General features: G+C 40.6%; 1 protein-coding gene across 2 annotated transcripts in view; it reads left to right on the top strand.

The window, feature by feature from the left end:
* Nucleotides 1–14,313, top strand: part of LOC131366997 (putative methyltransferase NSUN7) — a 39,771-nt gene continuing 25,458 nt past the window's right edge. The window contains exons 1-2 of one of the 2 annotated variants that reach the window (XM_058412146.1): nucleotides 1–333; nucleotides 2,582–2,929. In XM_058412146.1, the coding sequence (XP_058268129.1) occupies nucleotides 2,599–2,929 (331 nt within the window). In that variant the 5' untranslated portion in view covers nucleotides 1–333; nucleotides 2,582–2,598. Of the gene's footprint in view, nucleotides 334–2,581; nucleotides 2,930–12,988; nucleotides 13,052–14,313 lie in introns of those variants that run through there. The other variant, XM_058412157.1, reaches the window with a different exon arrangement.

The following is a 14,313-nucleotide window of genomic DNA, read 5'->3' as shown; positions in this document are numbered from 1 at the left end:
TCCCGTTTCAGCGTGCTCCGGCGCTGCCACTCGGCTTCAGGAATTTATTAGCGCTTTAAGCCGCAAGAATTAACCGATTTGCTTCAAAAACAAACAAACATACAGCTTAAGTCAGTAGGAAATATTTAAGGGAACAAAAACAACTTTCCATGGCGCGGAAGCAGGAGAAGAGAGGCAGAGATTTCGCGGTAACGAACGACGAAAGAAGTCAGATGTAATTAATAACTAAGTTGGCGTAAACATTAACGCGCAGGAGTAAGTAAACATTAGCTTTAGAGAACTATGTGAGCGTGGACGGAGAACAGCTTGAAAAGATTTTCTTCTGTCACTTTGGTAAGTATAAATCTCTGTATTTAGAACCTTTTTGCACTTGATCTCATGTGCCATAGATCTGATTTAAGGTCAACACAACCTGTGTTAGACTCTGCGTTACATGCAACACTTATGACGTCATCGGTCACACGCGAAAAGATGTCAAAAATCATAAAAAGGCACACGCTGATTATGAGAGCATTAGCTGACAACGAAAACAACAACAGAAGCTCTTTGAGCCATTTGAGCTGCAGTTTGAGATCTGAGGTCTGTCATTATGTCATTATTCGCTAGATGTTCATTGTTGTTAGACTTATACTAATCACCCACATAGAACAAAGATGGATTGTGCAGTCCTACAGATTTACAGCAGGGCGCTTAAGGGATTGTAGTTCAGAAATAATACTTTTTAAAAATACAGTTGTGCTCAAAATTTTGCATACCTTTGCAAGACGTGTACCTTTTTTTTAATTTTTTTTAAAGAAAACATAAGTAAGAAGGCAAAACAAATACTCAAGTTCATATGTAAGGCACAACAGAATCAAACAATACATGACAATAAAGAAAAAGAGGAAATAATCCCTGTTCAAAAGTTTGAACTTAATATTGTGTATTGCCCCTTTTAGCATCAGTGATGGCATGCAGTCTTTTGTAATAATTGTGTATAAGGTCCTCAATTCTCTCAGGTGGTAGGTATAGCTGTCCATTCTTCTTGGCCAAATGCCTCCAGTTCCTGTAAATTTTTTGGTTGTCTTGCACAAACTGCACGTTTGAGATCTCCCCAAAGTGCCTCAATGACATTGAGGTCAGGAGACTGTGATGGCCACTCTAGAACCTTCAACTTTTTTTGTTGTAGCCATTGGAGGGTCAACTTGGCATCCTAGGTGCTTTGGATCATTCTCATGTTGGAACATCTAAGAGCATTCTATGCGCAGCTTTTGTGCAGTAGAATGCAAAGTTTTCTGATAACATGCTGCATTCATCTTGCCATCAATTTTGACTAACTTCCCTGTGCCACTGGAACTCACACAGCCCCAAAACATAAGAGATCCACCACCATGCTTTACAGTGGGGATGGGGTACTTTTCACCGTAGGCCTTGTTGACTCCTCTTCAAACATAGCGTTTATGGTTGTGACTATAAAGTTCAATTTTGGTTTCATCACTCCAAATGACTCTGCTCCAGAAGCTTTGAGGCTTGTCTAGGTGCTGTCTGACGTACTGAAACCAGGCCTGTTTGTGGCATGGGCAGAGTAACAGCCTTCTCCTGGTGACTCAACCATGCAGGTCATTTGTGTTGAAGTACCTCCTTAATGTGCTACTTGAAACAACAGCACCAGTTTTTTCCAGAGCAGTCTGTATTTCTCTCAAAGTTGTTTAGGGGTTTTTCTTTGCATCCCGAACAATTCTTCTGGCAGTAGTGGGTGAAATCTTTCTTGGTCTACCTGACCGTGGTCAACAGAACCCCGCTTTATCAGAGTTCTGACTGGCATTTTCAAGTGCTGAGATATCTTTTTATATCCTTTTCCTGCTTTATAAAGATTAACTACCTTATTACGCAGGTCCATTGGCAGATCTTTTGTCTTCCCTCATGGTGCAGTATCCCAGCCAAGTCAGTGCATCATTGATTATTTACGCACAGACACTAAATACAATTACAATGAGTCACAGGTGTGGAAACTTCCCTTTAATAACTATTTAAACCTCTGTGGTCATCTCTGTGCTCTCCAGCCAAACATTCAAGGATATGTAAACTTTGGATCAGGGTTGTTTGGGTGATTTCAGTTATCATTAGGTTTTAAAAAGGAGTCAAACAACTGTGTGATTATTAATGACTTCACCTGACCACTATCCTTAAATGAGAAACAAATCTTTTGCATTACCAGTCATATTTTCCAAATAAATGGAAATGTTTAACAATTTCTTTCAGGGTATGAGCACAACTGTATGTTTATGTTTTAGAAGGGCTCGAAGGAAAAGTTCTCCAATTCTTCAAATGTACAGCCGTTGTGATTCGGTCTAATAAGCATTAAATAGTTAATTGGAATAAAGCAGGAAGTGCTGTTAGTGGTATCTCCACTTTATTTTTTCAGGTAACCTGTTGTAACCTGTCGTTGATTATTTTGCTGAAACAGCACCTTCTCATACATTAACAAGCCTCGGTTTACTGACGCAATAAAAGTAAGAAAGCAGACAGAGCAGGCCAATTACTAGTTTGTCCCTTGTTTATGATTAATCCTACTTTCATGTATGTGTATTTTAATTCGAAGAAGACAAAGGTGCAAGAATGGTGAAGCAAGGTGCTCCACGTCGCGCCTTGTCTCGCTCCTTCAAACACTCCTCTCGAATAGAACTCTCGTCACCTTTAACTCCCTGGACCTCTCCGTCACCTCCGACCCTGGATCACGACCCGTCTTCTGTTCTGGAGTGGAATCCAGACAGCTTTCCCGACCAGGTCTACCTTGACGCTGCCACCATTTTCCGAGACACACACAAGGACAAGGTTACCGCTCATCGGGTCATCAGCTATGGGAAGAGGTCGAAGGTAACAGTTTTGAAGGCCAAGGATGAGGTGTGGCAGCGCAGGGCCTACGAGCTGGCCTTTAACACGCTCAAATGTAAGTGGACACTAATGCATCTCATTGGCTCTTCTGATTAGTATTTTCAATTATACTATGATTTATACTACTACTAATAATAACAATATCTTTATTTCGAGTAACATATCCCATACACTTGAACAAGGCAAATCCGAGGTGCGGTGGGGGAAACTGATTTGAATTAAAATGCCTGAAGCTCTCTTTCTGTAGCTCTCTTCCTTCATCTTTCATGCACAAATCAATCTTTGTTACCATAATTTCACTGTTATTTATATTTCAATATAAAGTAGCCCAAAGTCATTGGTTGCCAAGGGTTACCGTCTGCATTTTTGAACAAACTTATGTTGCTTCTTACCTGTAAGAAACCCAGTGTAAGGGAAAGTTAGGCAAGGGAACAAGTTAACTTTGATAAATGATTAATTTCATGTGGCATTACATGTGGATCACAGGCCATGCGTCTGAGAGCATATCACATGAGTGTCTGGTTCTGCCATTTGGCTTGTTCATAATGCAGAGAATATTCTCAAGATCTGTCAAAGCTGCTCTTGCCCCGCTTGGATGTTTTGGTAATTTGCCTAGATGATCCAGTGCAGGCAAGGACACAAATGGCATCCATGCTGCCACATATTCAGGCACATTCTGTGTGTCTGAGCATTTCTGTGGTTGCTGAGCCTCACAAGATCAGTGACAGTAAGACTACCTTGGGGTCTGTTGCTAATGTGGATATAAAGTGGCCAGTCCTTAGGGTTGGTCTGTCCTTCATGGAAACGTCCTAACCTCCCATAATATGTCAGTAGGTGGATCGACCCTTGTGTGAATGTGTGAATCTATCCATCCATCCATTCATGTATCCATCCATCCATCCATCCATCCATGTATCCATCCATCCATGTATCCATCCATCCATTTATCCATCCATGTATACATCCATTCATCCATCCATCCATTATGTCATGTTATTCCTGCACTATATTGACCATAGCTGAGGGATGCCTGGCAGTCCTTGTGGAAATTTGTGGAAAGAGCCACACCTACTCAGGATCAGGATTTCTTACTGGAAAACCAATATGGGGAAAGTGGTCCTTAGTGCAATGCAAGCTTCACATAAATTAGCGGAAGCTGCTGACACGTTGGTTGGCCCTTAGATATTTTCACCTGTGTCAAGAATCTATCACATTCATCTCATTTGAATGAGGGGTCTAATATCCCAGGCTGTGGGCTAGGTAGCTCAGCCCTAACCGGGGCTTTGGTGCCTGTTTGGATAATTAACCCTGCAATTAAATGCAAAAACACCTTTTATGTATACATATGCTGTTAAGGGGGGAAAAAATTAACTTTTGGGTGTTAATTTTGGTAAAGGTGACTCACAGCATGTCCCCAAGTGTTTTATTCCATACATTTGTTCCTAAAGTTTTGTCACGAACTATAATTCACTTCCTTTATCTGATTTTGAGCAGCACAGGAGACTGCATTTATGTCTGCACGGGGGGCCTGTTGCTGGTCTGTTTGCTAATTCAGCTCTCGTAAAAATAAAAAAAAAATACTGGCTAAGCAGCACCTCTTCCGCTGGATTCTGGAAGCCATCTCCTTGGTTATGGAAGCAACGGTTTTGTCACTATCCGAGACTGAGTGCATTTCACTAAGGGGGTGGGTATGTCCTGGGCCTGATTCAATAGAAATAGCCTTGGTGGGTGTTTACTTGTAAGCTGCCTGGGATTGATGTTATACATTGGTGGATTTCAGCACCGGGTTGTAGTGATGACATCTGTGGTTGAATCCATCCATCTTCTTTCCTGAATGCTTTACTGTATCCTAAATTCCTCAACTATAGCTGTACATCATCGTCACAGTGAAGCATGGTGGTGGGAGCACGTGTTAAGAGCTGACACTGTGCCTGTAATCGATTGAAAATACTCATTGATATTTTTGTCCCGGTCTTGTTTTGATAGCTCCTTGGTCTTTATGATGCCATTTGTTTAAGTATATTATATAATTGGAGATAGGTTTGTGTGTAAAGAGAGAGAGAGAGAGAGAGAAGGAACTCAAGTAGTGAACAAGTAGTCAGATGTGTACGCATGTTCATTCATGTGTGTGTGTGTGTGTTTGTGTGTGTGTTTGTGTATATGCATCCAAGACAGATTGCAGTCCAGGTGTCAATGGCAGACTGAAACGAGTTTTGATAGGTTGATTGAGGAGAGAAGGGGGAAAAGGCTGGCGTGCCAAGGAGGAATCACATTACCCACAATGCGGCAAATCAATTTAGCCAATGATCTGCTGTCTGGGCAGCCCAAGACGAGTGGGAGCTCGAGAATAGTGGAGGAGTGATAAACACACAGATAAAAGAGATTAGAAGAGGATGTGGTAGAGAAGCGGAGAGAATTTCAGATAGAGGGAGGAAATGAAGGCATCCATCGAGAGCGTGTAGTATTAGCACGGCTTTACGCTAAATCCCCATTTCCCAGAATATTCCATATTCATTATGCAACATTGTACAAGAAAAGCTTCTCCAATTCATTAATGTTACATTTTGTCCTTAATGTTAGTGCTGCTTCAGGAAATACTGAGTGTTCTTACAGTGCTGTTTATGCTAGCTGCAGGAATTATACATATATCTCTATTACAAACATTGCTGGGTCTTATTCAGGTTCATGGTGAAGTTCAGGGTGGTTTCTTTTACCTCATGAGACTTTCCCATGGTGGAAAAAAAACTTTAATACTATGACACTAGAAACTCCTTCAATATACATTAATAATAAAACATTTTTTTAATCTGAACATGTGATGACCTACATGTTCCTTTTTGTTACTACAGAAACAACACATTTGTAGCCAAACTACTCTCTAAATTGCTTTTTTATAGTAAACGAATCCGCACATTATGATTAATTTATATCTTGTTATTGCACATTTATGTTACCTAGTCCGGTACAATACATTTTGGTCAGAGGGAAAAAGGCAGAGGAGCCTTATTATCATGAAACTGCCATTAGAAAACTCTCAAGATCCTGCTCAGACTACACGGCAGATATCTCTTGCAATCTGTCAAGTTTATTGTGTGTGTATGTGTGTGTGTGCGAGTGTACATGTGGATAATCCGGGAATCGGCGATGATGATTGGACTCGTATCGATCCAGGCTTGTTGCACGCCGAACACATTTAAATAAGACGACACACCTGGGAAAGGCCTAATCGCCCCATCACCCGTATATCTGCAACAACGCAGAACCGTGCTCCAAAATCAATACAGCTGTCAGACACACACACACACACACACACACACACCTATATGTATGCACACTGAGTTTACTATCTTGGTAAGGTTCTTCTTCTGACCTAATTATTGTAGTTAATTAATGCTATCCATACACTGAATCTACACCTAATCTTAACTTTACTAGCATTATGGGGGCTTTCTGTATCATTACGGGGACATTGAGCTTTCTGTATCATTACGGGGACATTGAGCTTTCTGTATCATTACGGGGACATTGAGCTTTCTGTATCATTACAGGGAAACTGAGCTTTCTGTATCATTACGGGGACATTGAGCTTTCTGTATCATTACGGGGACATTGAGCTTTCTGTATCATTACGGGGACATTGAGCTTTCTGTATCATTACAGGGAAACTGAGCTTTCTGTATCATTACGGGGACATTGAGCTTTCTGTATCATTACAGGGAAACTGAGCTTTCTGTATCATTAAAGGGAAACTGAGCTTTCTGTATAATTACAGGGAAACTGAGCTTTCTGTATCATTACGGGGACATTGAGCTTTCTGTATCATTATGGGGACATTGAGCTTTCTGTATCATTACGGGGACACTGAGCTTTCTGTATCATTACAGGGACATTGAGGTCCTCACACAAAACTCCACACACAATAAAGTGGACTACATGCCACTACATTATGACTATTTACATGATTAAACACATAACTAAAGATCTTTCTAGGACACTCAAATGACACTATATTGCCAAACGTTTTGGGACACCCCTCCAAATCATTGCATTCAAATGGGGTTGGACTTGGTCCCTTAGCTCCAGTGAAAGGAACTCGTAATGCTTCAGCATATTAAGACATTTTGAACATTTTCATGCTCCCAACTTTGTGGGAACAGTTTGGGGATGACCCCTTCCTGTTCCAACATGACTGCACACCAGTGCACAAAGCGAGGTCCATAAAGACATGGATGAGCGAGTTTGGTGTGGAGGAACTTCACAGAGTCCTGACCTCAACCTGATAGAACACCTTTGGGATGAATTAGAGTGGAGACTGAGAGCCAGACCTTCTCGTCCAACATCAGTGCCTGATCTCACAAATGTGCTTCTAGAGGAATAGTCAAAAATTCCCATAAACATACTCCTAAACCTTGTGGAAAGCCCTGTGGAAGAGTTGAAGCTGTTATAGTTGCAACAGGTGGACCAACTCAATATTACATTCATGTGTATGTAAAGGCAGACATCCTAGTTTTGGAATGGCTCTCAGTCTCTTCTCTAACTCATCCCAAAGGTGTTCTATCAGGTTTAGGTCAGGACTCTGTGCAGGTCAGTCAAGTTCCTCCACACCAAGCTCACTCATCCATGTCTTTAAGAACCTTGATTTTTGCACTAGTGCACAGTCATGTTGGAAGAGGAAGGCGGCCATTCCAAAACTGTTCCCCAAAAGTTCAGAGCATGAAATTGTCCAAAATGTCTTGGAATGCTGAAGCATTAAGAGTTCCTTTCACTGGAACTAAGGGGCCGAGCCCAACACCTGAAAAACAACACCTGAATTCAATAATTTGGAGGGATGTCCCAAAATTGTTGGCAATATAGTGTATATCTGTGTTGTTTACCATAGTAGGAAATAAAGTATGTCACAGATTCCCATTTTGTGTCACATTTCCCATGACACACACCACATTTGTTGTCTCTGTTAATGTCCTGTCATTGCTTTGGTATCTGATTGTGTTCACCTGTTTTGTGTTAGTTCTTAATTTAGCTAGTCTACATAGAGCAAACTCGCTCCGTCCCACTGTTTTGTTCAACCTCCAGTGAAGGGAAACTGTAATGCTACAGCATACAAAGACATCCTATATGATTGTGAGTAACAGATATATCTCGGCGATGTTTTTGCTAGTTTCAAATGTGAATTCTACCCTGACTTCCCTATATTAGCTCTCTAGCAGCAGCAGTGATGTCATCTGTCTCAGGCTGAATCCTCTCGAAGGAGGACACTATATCATGAGGCATGTAGCCATGCTCAGGACTCACCCTTATTTGAAGAAGGTGAGCTAGTGTAGCTTGAATGAACTATGCAGTTCACTTGGAAGCCAATAATTACCACCACAAGAATTAATTATACACAAATTAAGTTTATTTTTATAGTTGAAATTATTTTACAGTTCAATATTTAAGTAGCTAAGACCAGTGAGATAAAAATGTCCGCATTTTAAGTAGTTGTATTTAAGAATAGACGTAGAAACAGAGCAGCTTAATACATATACAGATTTTATATTTAGATCATTAATGAGGAAAACAGTGAAGACGACAGTGCAAAAGAAGATGTCCCTGAGACAACATGAGGATTAAACCCATGAGAGAAACCAGACTCAACAGGGAACCTCGTCTGGGTGACACCAGACGCATAATGCATGTAATTACACACAAACATATGAGTACATGTATAGGACACACACACACATGTTAATCAGCCTACAGTATCCATGCATTCGCAACCTTGCCGTATTTATAGCCATTCTTGGTGCTTATCCTAATGCAGACAAACATTGCGGTTAAATTTTTAATATTAATTAAATTAATAATTAATAATAAAAAAAAAACAAGCAAGTGGTTTTACTAAAGAAATAGCATCTCAAATAGCATAGTGCACAAGTATGTGATTTGTGATGCACCTGTTATAATATGCACATTATATACATATCACATCCAAGCACACACACACACACGCACACACACACAAACACACACACACTCAAATGCACAGCCCTCATGCCACAGTGAAGGTGAGGCATGACAGGCATGGTAAGTGTAGTGCATATCGATCTCACGATTATCACAATGTGTGTGTACACGTGTGTGTGTGTGTGTCACAGTGTCAGATAAAACTAATACTTCTGTACAGGTTATGTACAGGTTATGAATATGTTCTGTAAATGAATCTCTCTCTCTCTCAGCTCTTTCCACATCCACCTTTCCTCTTTAAACATCTGTCAGTCTCTCTAGCCTCCCTGCCCTTGATCTCGTATATAAGTCATTCGTATCACACTCTGTTGGGCACGCTTGGTTTTCCGCACATGCACAGCTCCCCCGCCTCTCGCGTCATTTACACCCAATTTAAACGACATGCAAATGAGCACAGGTGCCGATCGATTTGATTGGCTGAATGACCTTTGAGGCTGTCTATTTGCCTCGCAGGAGTGTGATGGCTTTCTTTACATGGCATGCATATCAGCCAGTACATTTTAATTAGTTTTCATGCCTCATCTTTACTTGGCAGCTAGCACGTCACGTATTTATAAAAATGGCTGCAGTGTAGGTGAAAGTATTTTTATTTACATTACATTTACTACATTTGGCAGACATCCTTAGCAATGTAGTAAACCTGTATCTATACTGGATCACTAGGTCGCAGGCTAGGAATACTATCAGTCTAAAACTCACTTGAGAGTTGAAGACAGCCAGAGACTCGGTTGTTCTGGCATCCAAGGGACGTTCATTCCACCACCTCGGTGCCAGAACAGAGAAGAATCTTGATGCATACCTTTCTTGTACCCTGAGAGACAGTGGGATCAGTCGAGCCGTGCTAGAGGATTATAGGGAGCGTGGTGCACTGCGACGATGGATAAGAGCTTTCAGATAAGAGGAGGGTGCTGTTCCGGGTTTTGGCTTCGAAGGCAAGCATCAGTGTTTTAAATCTGATAAAGGAAGCCAGTTGAGGGAGCTCAGCAACGGGGGGTGTGTGTGGGAGAACTCCGGAAGGTTGAAAAAACTGCATTTTGGATTGTTTGTAGAGGTCAAATTGCTCTCAGAGGCAGACCTGCCAGGAGCCAGATGCAGTAGTCCAGTCTCAATATGACAGGAGACTGAATAAGTACCTGTGTGGATAAAAATGGTGTGAGGAAAAGGAAAAGGCTCTTCCTTACCCTGTATAAATAGTTCTAAGGTTTGGGTCTGCTTGCCCTATTAAAATGAACCAAAAAAAAAACCCTATGGTGAAATAGTGGGAGTGGTCTATTCCAGGATGACCCCGCCCCTCATTCCTCTCATTTCTCTCAAGAGAAATGATTAATGAAGGACGTCCTTCATCAGCAGCGTACACTATTAAAGCTGTAGGAGGTAAAAAATGGTGGATATTTCGAAAAACATGGTGATGTAATAATCGCTGCGAGAACACGACTATTATTCCGCAGGGTTCTAAAGATCCGAGAGCGTAATCAAGCTCTCTCACTTCATTGCCCCCATAACGGTAACTAGCAACGCAAAGTGAGATGTCATTAATGTAATGTCCGTCGCTGGGAAGGATTAATCCTTCATCCTGATGGCACAGAGGTACTCGATAAAAGAAACATCAGCTAGTTATCATCTTGGCTTCCCAGATGTACAAATGATTACATCTCTTGCAGGAGAGACAATAAGCTACTCCCGTGGTGATGGATGAGGAGGGATAAGCGGTATCAGAGAACAGTGTTCCTTGATCTATGTTTCCTAGATCTATGTATTTCCTGCTTTCTGCTTCCCAGGTCCCCAAATGCCTGCTTTATGTCATGTGTGTCTGTTTTTCCCAGTTCCCAGTTAATTCCTGGTTTCTGTGTTGCCTTTTGTTTTTCGTATCCAGTTTTTTCCTGTTTCTCTGATTTGTGTTCCTTGATTTCCTCAGGGCTCTGTGTTTCTGTTTTAAAGGATGCAAATTTCTTGCTTCCTGTTTCCTGGTTTCTGTGTTCATGCTTCAAGAGACGTGTGTTTTGCGTATCCTGGTTTCCTTATAGAATGTTTCCTGGTTTCTGATTTTTGTGTTTTTCCCCTTGGTTTTCATGTTCCTGTTTTATGTGATGTTTATGTCTTGCTTTCTGTATTCATGCTTTAAGAGAAGTATGTTGTGTGTGTCCTGGTTTCTGTGTTTTCCTTGTTTCCTGTTTCTATATGTCACTTGTGTGTGTTTCCTGGTTTAAGAGTTCTGTGTTTGTTGGTTTCTCTGTTTCCTTCTGAGTTTCATGTTTCCATGTTCCTATGGTTTAGTATTCTGTAATATTCTCAAAATTCCTGGTTTCTGCATTGCTTTTGTTCTTTCTATCATTTTCTGTATGACCTAGTTTCCTGTTGCTGTATTTCATATTTCCTGTTTTAAGAGTTTGGCGTTGTCCCCCTGGTTTCCATGTTTCTGTTTTAAGTCTTGCATATTTCTTGATTTCTGTTCCCCAGTTTCTTTATTCAGGCTTTAAGAGAAGTGTGTTTTGTGTATCCTGCTTTGTTTGTTTCCTTGTTTCCTGCTTCTATATGTCATGTTTCTGTGTTTCCTGGTTTAACTGTTCCATGTTTGTTGATTTCCTCGTTTTCTGTATCTGTATTTCCTCTTTCTTTGTGGCCCTGTTTAAGTGGTCTTTGATTCCTAGTTTCTGTATTTCCTGTTTTGTTTGAATAGTACTTTTTATTTGATTTAATTTCCTGTTTTTCTATTTCCTGGTGTGTGTTCAGTCTTCCTAGTTATGTCTTTCCTCTGGTTTCCGTTTTTCCATGTTTGCTTCTTTCTCTTTCTAGTTTCCGTGTTCACGGTTTAAGAGAAGGGCGTTTGCTTTCTTGTTTGTTTCCTCATTCACTGAGTCTTCCTGTGTGTTCTTTGATTTGTATTTCCTTGTTTTTCCGGAGTGTCCTGTGATTCCTAGTGTTGCCTTTTTCCTGTTTCACTGTTTCCTTGTTTAAAGTGTTCAGAGTAAGTTGATTTCTGTGCTTCCTTGTTTGAGTATTGCGAATTTCCTGGTTTCAGTATTGTCTGTGTTTTTTGGATCATGTTTTTTTTTAAACCTGATTTTAGTGTTTCCTCTTTTCCTGTTTGTGCTTCCTGGTTTAAGTGTTCTGTTTTCCTTGGTTTCCTGGTTTGGAGTTTCCTTGTTTCAGTGTTTCTGCGTCCTCAACATCTTTCCTTGTTTTTGTAATTTTAGGTTTCTGTGTTTGACTTAAGCAATTTTGATGGATTTTATTTCCTTAGTTCCTGTACGTGTTTTCTGGTTTGAGTGTTACCTGATTCCTGGTTTCTGCATCGTCTTTGTTCTTTGGATTATGTTTTTTTCCTGTATTTGTGTTTCTTGGTTTCTGTTTCCTGGTTTTAGGTTTTCCTCTTTCAATGCTGCAGAAAGACATGCTTTTTGTTTCCTTGTTTTTCCGGAGTGTTCTGTGAGTCCTAGTGTTGTCTGTTTCCTGTTTCACTGTTTCCTCGTTTAAAGTGTTCAGAGTAAGTTGATTTTTGTGTTTCCTTGTTTGAGTGTTGTCTTTGTTCTTCGGATCATGTTTTTTAAACCTGATTTCTGTTTCCTCTTTTCCTGTTTGTACTTCCTGGTTTAAGTGTTCTGTCTTCCTTGGTTTCTGTGTTTCCTGGTTTGAAGTTTCCTTGTTTCAGTGTTTCTTGGTTTGAGTGTTACCTGATTCCTGGTTTCTGCATCGTCAACGTTCTTGTGTTTCTTGGTTTCTGTTTCCTGGTTTTTGGAGTTTTCCTGTTTCAATGCTTCTGCAGAAACTCGTGCTTTTTGTTTCCTTGTTTTTGCAATTTTCTTTTTCTCTGTTCCTTCCTTTTTCATGCTTCACTGTTCTCTATTCTTCCTGTTTGCTCTTTTTTTTGGTGCTAGATAATCCGGAACCTGCGCTAAAAGTAAAGACAATTATTGCTGGTGTAACGTCAGCATATTATTGGTTCACTTTCTTTCTTTTCTTTTCTTTTTTTTTTTGTCGCATTTTATGTTTTGTGTTTCCCATGAGGACTGTGAGGGATCTCAGGCCTGCCAGGAATGCAAGGCTCTCTGGGAGACGTTAAAGAGCTTTGGGCTGGACAAGTGCCTGTAGAGCGAGCAAGAAAAGAGAAAGAAGAGGTTTTTATGGCCATCTTGCCCTTGAGCAGAACAATGGCGTCCCTGCGTGAAGCGCTTCAGTAAATATCAGGCTGATGGTGATGTATAATCGCCAAGCACTTCTAAAGAACCTGATTAAAAGTCTGGCCTAGGGGTGTGTGTGTGTGTGTGTGTGTGTGTGTCTGCCTGATGTAGCAACAGATAGAGAATGTTTATAGTGGGGCAGGAAGGGGTTGATATAGTGTATGTGTGTGTAATGAGTGCAAACCCTAAAGATAAAAAAAGAAAAATGGCACCCAGATGTTGTATTCATCTGTCACTGCATGTTTTTCCTTCTTCTTTGTCTTTTACTGTTGTTATTTTGTCCCCTCATTCATCACCAGCCACTGTAGCGGACACGGCGTCTCCGTGTCTCGTTTTCCTGGGTGCACAAAATAAAAATCCCAGAGCCTTTTGTGTTAAATTTGTCTTAAATATAAATAAAAATTAGCTGAACAATATATTTAGATTGTACAGAGTGGGCGGGGCTAGTGTAGAGCTCATTAGCATATTTCCTGGTTTCACTTTTCCCACGTTTTCCTGGTTATGCGTTTGAGGATACTTCTCAATATCTACACATTTCCAGTTTTAGATACAGATCTTTGGTGATTTCCATATTTCCCGGTTTCCTTATTTTTGCTGGTTTCCTTATTTCCTGGTTATGATGTCACAGTTTTACCTGTTTTCATTATCAATTTCCTGGTTTAAGTCTTCCATGTTTGGTGGTTTCTATATTTTCTCCTATCAGCGTTTCTGGATTTCTGTCTTGATGGGTTACTTAGTTTCCTGGTTTCCTGTTTCCTGTCATTATTCCTAGTTACAATTTCCAGGTTTTCACACTTCCTTATTTTTTTTTTTAGATTTTCCTCCTTCCTTTTTTAAGACTTCAGTGCTTCCTGTGTGTCTGAGTTTGTCTATTTCTCTCTGTGTTGAGTTTCTGTGCAAACACCTCCTGATGTCTGCATGAGCTTCTTCAGGATCTCAGGTCTCTCGCTCTTGTTGGTGGACCCGTTCCGGGATAAAACAGGAAAAACTTCCTGTTTCCTGGAAATGAATGAATGAATAAAATTGCCTGCTGTTATCGTGGTTTCTGGAAATAACCAGTCAGAACAGTCCACTGTTCCCGGCTCCCTGTTCTCTGTGGTCCAGCAAGCAAGACTAGCAGAATATTTTACAGACGTCGTTTACATGTGTCTTTAACATTGCCCGAGGTTCACCGCATACCTCTTGTGTTTGTTCTGTTAGCAATCAGTATTGCTGTACAGCTCAATAAGTACTTTAAATTGTTAATAAGTTGGAGAAG

The sequence above is a fragment of the Hemibagrus wyckioides genome, linkage group LG02 (genome assembly GCF_019097595.1).
Source record: "Hemibagrus wyckioides isolate EC202008001 linkage group LG02, SWU_Hwy_1.0, whole genome shotgun sequence".
In the NCBI taxonomy this organism is placed as follows: domain Eukaryota; kingdom Metazoa; phylum Chordata; class Actinopteri; order Siluriformes; family Bagridae; genus Hemibagrus; species Hemibagrus wyckioides.
The sequence above is the reverse complement of the archived record's forward strand: the minus strand, read 5'-3'. Positions and strand labels throughout refer to the sequence as shown.